General features: G+C 41.2%; 3 protein-coding genes across 3 annotated transcripts; 1 reads left to right on the forward strand and 2 right to left on the reverse strand.

Annotated features, from left to right (window-relative positions):
- Window positions 1–110: 110 nt before the first annotated feature.
- FA14DRAFT_159799 (putative RPS17B-ribosomal protein S17.e.B) lies at window positions 111–1,368 on the reverse strand. The gene is made up of 2 exons (XM_025498391.1): window positions 1,025–1,368; window positions 111–738 (listed from the first exon to the last, which is right to left on the reverse strand). Exons 1-2 carry the CDS (start codon window positions 1,065–1,067, stop codon window positions 344–346), a joined length of 438 nt encoding a protein of 145 aa, XP_025358341.1. The 5' UTR covers window positions 1,068–1,368; the 3' UTR covers window positions 111–343.
- Window positions 1,369–1,547: 179 nt separating this feature from the next.
- FA14DRAFT_159800 (putative RPS22A-ribosomal protein S15a.e.c10, cytosolic) lies at window positions 1,548–3,014 on the forward strand. The gene is made up of 3 exons (XM_025498392.1): window positions 1,548–2,054; window positions 2,138–2,249; window positions 2,579–3,014. The coding sequence occupies exons 1-3, from the start codon at window positions 2,034–2,036 to the stop codon at window positions 2,836–2,838; spliced, it is 393 nt and encodes a 130-aa protein (XP_025358342.1). The 5' UTR covers window positions 1,548–2,033; the 3' UTR covers window positions 2,839–3,014.
- A 1,198-nt stretch (window positions 3,015–4,212) lies between these two features.
- On the reverse strand, window positions 4,213–6,155 carry FA14DRAFT_22393 (uncharacterized protein). Its single transcript, XM_025502030.1, has one exon. It carries the CDS (start codon window positions 6,071–6,073, stop codon window positions 4,385–4,387), a length of 1,689 nt encoding a protein of 562 aa, XP_025358343.1. The 5' UTR covers window positions 6,074–6,155; the 3' UTR covers window positions 4,213–4,384.
- Window positions 6,156–7,290: the final 1,135 nt, after the last annotated feature.

Below are 7,290 nucleotides of genomic sequence, written 5' to 3' on the forward strand. Positions count from 1 at the left end.
TCTCTTCACAGATCCTTTAATACTGCAATTAGACCTGCTCTAATAGATCTCTCCGCTTGTCAACACACATTGTACAGTCGAATTTGAGTGAAATGCAAATCATTCTTTTGGGCATGATGCTTATAGTGAAATGTGTACATGTGTGTGTACTCGTGATAGGTGCACATTGTGAACCGACACGTATGTATGTTTGTATGGTCTGTGAATGAAGATGCGAGAGGCGTTTGTGTATCATACATGCATACACGTTTGATCGTTTGTTGACGATCAAACGCATAGCTGCTCACGATGGAGGCTTAAAGACTTTTGAATGTCTATTTCGTGCACATTGTGAACATTAGATTTAACGACGACCAGCACCTGGAACGTTGCGTCTTTGTCTTTCGGGTTGTTGGAAAGCAGCAACTGGTCCGGAAACGGAGACTGGCAAACGGTCAAAGCCAGCAGCGTTCAACATCTCCTTGGTGTCGGCATCAACTTCCAAACCACCCAAAGCGGAAACGTCCAAAGCAGAGACTTCGGGAACGTATTGATCCTTACGTTCACGTTCTTCTTCTTGCAATTTGAAACTGATACCACGGACAGGTCCCTTTTGAATACGCTTCATCAAGTAAGTAACGTAACCGGCAATCTTGTTACGGAGACGCTTGCTTGGGATGATGGCGATTTCATCAATGGTTCTCTTGTTGGTGTGGAAGTCAGCGGCTGACAAACGAGGGTAGTAACGCTCGATGATGACTGTATGGTAAGAGAGGTGTAGAGATGGTAAGCATTATGTCCAAGAAATGTGAATGGTATGTTTCGAAGTGATTGTCGATCCGTGTATGAATCCTCGCCTCAACCGCTATTCATCCATTGGCAATCTCCATCAAACAGTCCCTTCGAAGCAGCTCTCTCCCTATCATGATACCCTCACTCCCATCAACTTTCTTCTTCCCCCACTAAAACGTCTCTGACTCGGTTTCGATCCCTCTCTTTCGCTGTCGATATCGAATCGATTCATCTCCTTCATCGTGACACTTACCGCGCGAAGCACGCTTTGTGGTTTTTGTACGAACGCGACCCATTGTGACTGATGTGTGAAGTGAGAAAGGAAGAGGTTGAAATGATTGATGATGGATCGTATACGTTCGTTCATTCACTTATTCCTGTCAAGCGTCCATTCCTCTGAGCCTGTGCCCAAAGACTTCTTCGCGCATTAACATAAATTTGTACTTGAGCTGCTAAAAGCCTTCGTACAGACCGGCCGATGAATACAGCGTAAAGAGCCAATACGCGCGAACATCTGCTTGAAGCTCTTAGGCTGTCTTGCAAGCAGCAATTGTTGCAGACTGCGGATCACGTGAAAGTTTACCGCGGTTGCCTGACTCTCAGTTTTGACGCGCTGCTTTAGACGCTGCAGCAGCTTTGAGGCCTTTTAAGCCTATCAAGCAGTCTCGTGAACGCAGCCGTTCAAATTAGGCATGTGCTGCGAAGAATCGATCAATAACAAGTGCAATTCCGTTGTAGTCGATTTGGCTGCAAGAATTGAAGACTAGAACTGCCAGACAATCTACTGTTCATCTTCTTCCTCATCACGTATCATCCTCAAGCTGACCAAATAAAGGTGAGTACCTATTCGATAACAGTGACTTTGGACGACGAGCGATGTACGATCTAGCTAGGCGATGCATTCATCGAAGGGGAAATGATTTGAAGATAGGAGGGGCAGTATGATCGACAATGGCAGAAGATTATGATGGGATTGAGATGTGACGACATGCTATTTGTGAAGGGACAGTCTTCGACAAAATCGACATAAAGCAACGAAGAGCGACGACTCAGATCGATCTCGATGTATCTCGACGTCAAAGATCAGCGATTGACGATTGAAACGTATCGCCTTTTGAATCATTTCAGGCCAGCTATCGGCATTCTCGCCCGTTCGTCACCTTTTTCATTTATAGCTGGTCGGAACAGAAGACTGATCATAGCTTCTGCACCCGTCCAGTAGGAATCTATCTCCCTCTTTAACAAGATAATAATCAACAAATATGGTTCGCGTTTCAGTTCTTGTGAGTATTAACATTTGTGATTTATACAAAACTATCACTGAATAGGCCGCTGACATTATGGAGTCTTCCTCCATTCCCTCCAGAACGATGCTCTCAACTCCATCGTCAACGCCGAGCGTAAGGGTAAGAGACAAGTCTTGATCCGCCCTAGCTCCAAGGTTATCCTCAAATTTTTGGGTGTCATGCAAAAGCACGGTGAGTACCTTTGATTTGCAAAAACGAAAAATGGAAAGGTTTGGATGTCGGTGTGAGATACACATATCCTCGTTCCCAACAAAAGATCGGACTTATAACTGTTGGACAGGCGGCTTTCTCTGTCCACCGTCGTCCATCTTTAAGAGTCCGAAAGATGAATGTGTTCTCACACACGTGTCTCTATCTTCAATCATATGGATGTCGTTACTTCTCATTAGAGACCCGATGACGGCTTCCATGGAGATTCACGAGACCGACATCCTTGCCCTTCCACATGGGGACTATTTGAACATCTGTTACTGACGAGTAATCCATTCATCCTTCATTAGGCTACATCGGTGAATACGAATTCGTTGACGACCACAGAAGCGGAAAGATCGTTGTTCAACTTTTGGGACGTATCAACAAGTGTGGTGTCATTTCTCCTCGCTTCAACGTTCCATTGGGACGTATCGAAACATGGGTCCAACAATTGTTGCCTGCTCGTTCTTTCGGTGTTATCGTTTTGACCACATCTGCCGGTGTCTTGGATCACCACGAAGCACGTAGAAAACACGCTGGTGGTAAGATCTTGGGTTACTTCTACTAAGGATGACGTCAGACAATGTTTGAACGTAATGATCATTTCATCAATGTTCAATCATGCTCGACGTTTATTCTTGTAGTTTTGATACGATTTCCACACATACATTGTACTTATGACATCAAAAGGGAGGATTTTCTTCCTCCGCGCATATCCATGCAATCTTATAAACTAAGACCATCATTCATTTCGAACACCTGCATGAAGAGGGGATCAGGAGTGTTATGTTACTCCGCCCATTAGCCTTTAACTTCAGTAAGCACAGCATTTCTTGTTCTTTGATTCAGTTCCGACAATTAAATCACGGTTCTAGCGCTTTTGTTTCTTCTGTTTGGTAAACGGATGAATGGTACCGTGAAATTACAAACATTCATACCAAGATTCAAAGAAAGGCAATTTCAATTTCGACGGCAAAGCATATAATCACGGGCGCATACGATCCGAAAAAGTAAACATTATTGCGCAATTTCAGCCGCCAAGTTGATGTGAGGAGTTTAGCCGCCATTCGTTTTCGATTTGAACGAGATTGTATTTACGTGGTGAAATGAGGCAAAACTGTACGGCGCCGAGTAAATAAAGCCAGAGACACACACACACACACACACAAAAGATGATGAAATGATCGGAGTACCTTTTGCCTGATCTTGTGCCTTTTTGAAAAGTGTGTACCTGATGCAAGGCATTAAAACTGTTTGAAAGAAAAGGCAAAAACGAAAATGGGTACGATTGGGCAAATTTGAAAATGCGCAATAATTTGGCTTAGATTTGGTTTCTACTGGTTCCCTCTTTATCACCATCATCTACTTTGTTAAAAATTGAGCTAAAACTAGATCAAGATCGTAAACAAACAAATCTTGACCGCAAACAAACAAACAAACAAACAAATAATAACAAGGGTGAATAGACTTCATCATTGCGTCTTCTCAAATCAAAAATCAAACAACTATTATATCTAACTTTTTCGACAAAAAAAAGATCGAAATGCGTCTTTATATTTCAGCTATACTCATAAGCGTTTTGGCTGCCTGTGCAATCGCAGCTCCCATTCCATCAAAGGAAGATCAACCGTTGGAAGCCAGGCAGTTCTGCAAGACAAGGTGCCCACCATTCTGACATGAAGTAACAAGATTTAAAACAAGGGGAAAAACTCTCCTCAATCAAAATCGCACAAATCGGTTTCTGGAAATGGTATTTAATTGTCACACAAACATACACAACATTCAATGGTTCTCCGTTCAAGTCAAAATCTTGCTTCCTTTCTTTCTTTCTTTGTTGCCAGCATGCATAACGCGAACAACTTTTATTCTTCTTCATCAATGACAATCTTTCCCCTCCAAATGTCTATCTTCTTTTATTGTTTCATATTGGCGTTTCGATTTTCAAATGTTGTAAATTTCATATGGTTATGATAATGCTTCTTTAATCAATCATGTTCGAGAATAAGAAATGGTCATAAATTGGATAGAATCATCATAAGAGAGAAAGCATAGGCTATAAAGGCTAGCGGACGGTGAAAGATTGTGAGCATATATAGAACAGATCAAAGAATTATTTAATTTGAGTGAGAAGAAGAAGAAGTAGCAGTAAGCTCAGTAGATTCACTGGGAGTATCACCATTTAATGGAAGCGTTGGCATGACGCATTGGTGTGTGCTTTCTTGATTTTCATGGATATCCTCGCTTTCTGTCGATGAACGGTTGTAGTCTTCCATGCTCACATTGCTTGCCACACCTAGACCTGCACGATATTCGCCCACATCAGTGAATCCTTCTGAAGAGCTAGGAGGGCTATGCAAATCCGAACAATCTGAGCTCGCATCGATGGAGGAATGACTGGATTCCAGTGCAAAACTTGGTGCCTTTCGATAGCGGGCAATGCTATTGTGCATCAATAATTCGACATACTTCATGCTTACCTCTGCAGCTATGAGCATTGCCCTTACCTCATCAGGCTCGTAATGGGGAAAGTCGACCCTCAAGACCACGTTACGCATGGCGACAGCATCATCTTCGCCGATACGTTCTTGTAAGTGGACAAACAAGGCGGAATTCCAATTTGCTGGACGGAATGGTCTTAAAGGCACGTCAAATGCTCGTTCCACTTGGGCAATCAACCCAAGCCGGAACCTTTGGTAATCCTCGTAAATGCGATTCAACGCTTGCACAAAGGCTTCATCGTATAAACGCATTTCAGCAGGATTGAAAGGCATCAGACGATCGTCATCAGGAAGCGGATGATAGGCATCATTGAAAAGCAAACAGTGTTGATCCGGATTGAGTGGGATGTTGAGTGTAGTAGTGCAGTACGGAATATCTTCCTCTGGGAAGAAGACACTACCGCTTTCGGACTCCTCATCTGAGACAGTCATTACCTCTGACGATGGACCAGCAACATTATTGACCACAGATGACTTTGGTGACTCGGGTACCACTTCACTAATGCCATTGTCGCTCTTGTCCTCAAACTTGCGGAATAAGAAGCAAGTCTTATGAATGGCGTTGTGACGCTGAATTTGATTGTCTACTTGAAGAATATTACGTTCTTGCTTCATGTAGGAAGAACGACGAGTGCTTCTTGGCATCTTGGCGGAACGGGCAGCTGCGGCTTTCTTCCTTTCCTTTTCCAAATCATCAGCAGCGGCACGAAGAGCGAGAGGAGAATGAAGATTGACTATAGTATCGAAACCCATACCACCAGAATGGAAACCTCTTCTGGAGAGTTGTAATCCTACATCAGTAGTTGATCGAGTATAGCTTGTCGCAATGTTTGGGTAGACTGAAGGTCGCTTAGAGCTTCTTGAGAATGCATGTCGGGACTGATTGTAGCCTATACCTTTTGATTCTTTTACTATTTGACGAGCTTTACGAGCGCCAGAAGAATCCGATCCTTGACGAAGACCAAAGAAGACGTTTGTAAAGGCTTTCTCGAAGGCATTCCTTGTGGCTGCTTCAAAAGACAACAAAGAGTTGAATCTACGACTTGCTTGTCTCAAAGCAAGGCCTTCCTTTATAGCTTGCAAGTAGGCTTTAGAAATTGATGTTGAGGGTGAGCTGCCACCCACACCTTGTCTTACTGCTCCACTACGCATGGCAGAGTTCTCTAACTGACCCAGAAGGCCAGAGAGAAAACCTGCTCCCGTAGCAGCCATGTTTGATCGAAATCGGTGATGAAGACAACCCGATGAAGAACAAAGATGATGGAAGAGAGTGAGAATGAAATGAATTCCCGATATACTCCTCATAATCAATCAGAACTCAATTCACTCGATTAGACTTTTTGACATGTCGGAAATGCATTTGTGCACTTTATCACTCAATGCACAGTCATTTTAAGTTTAGTCTTTGTTTCCGCCACTCACCCCGCTTTAACGCGTCTGTGCCTTTTTTATTTTTTAAATCACACCCGATATTGGCCTTTATGCAGGGTCAAGGATTTAAAGATTAGCATGTGATGTGAAAAGCAAACAAACAAAGGAAAGAATGGATCACTTTAAACTTATCAACTGACAATCATCACGAACTACTACTGTTTTGTGTGTTGATAGCATCGAACAAAGAATAAAAGCAGATATCAGCACTGGCCTTTGTTTCATTGAGAGTATATAGTGTCGTGCTTACATAATCTTCATCCTCTAAACGCGTGGGTCGCATGACAAAAGTAAGATTGGCGCGTGTATTGAGGGATGAGACTATTGGACCACATGGGGCAGAAAAGGAGAGGATGCATGTTGCGCTAGCGCGCAACATGCATCAGGGACCTCGCCAGCGAAGATTGCGCCAATGCTCCAATTCCTCTAAATCATGATAATCGACGTCCCTGCCTAAGATATGTGAGAGTGTTCTGAACCAATCTTCCGTTTGTGCCAGGGTAGGAGTACCGGGGGGATTACATAATACGTTCTCTATTGATAGCCTTAGATCCTCTATTCGAATTAAATTTATAACTGAGAGTATAATTTAACTAGTTTAAGACTCCTAAGGTACCTAAGATAAACCTATAGCTAGTTACTACTATTACTACTACTGATACTACTACTACTATTATTAAATATAGAGTAGAATTAGATTATTTAATAGCTCTTAAAATAATACTAAGAGAAGGGGTCGGTAGTCTAGTATACTTTTACTATCTCTTTTATATTATCGATAAATAATAGAGTACTACCTTCTCGATTTATAATTATCTATATTAAAAATATATTTATTATATCTACCTTAATATCTATTATAAAGATTAAAAGCTTAAAATATAATTATATTATTATAAACTAATTTTTTTTAAGATATTTTAATAGAGTTATAATAATATTAAATAAGTTTTTATAAATAAAAATAATATTAATTTAATAAGATATTTAGAAATAAATATATAATAGATATATAATATATATAATATATATTATATATATATATAATATATATAATAGATATATATTAATATAGATTATATATCTATTAT

This window comes from Meira miltonrushii (assembly GCF_003144205.1).
Source record: "Meira miltonrushii strain MCA 3882 unplaced genomic scaffold FA14scaffold_1, whole genome shotgun sequence".
In the NCBI taxonomy this organism is placed as follows: Eukaryota; Fungi; Basidiomycota; class Exobasidiomycetes; order Exobasidiales; family Brachybasidiaceae; genus Meira; species Meira miltonrushii.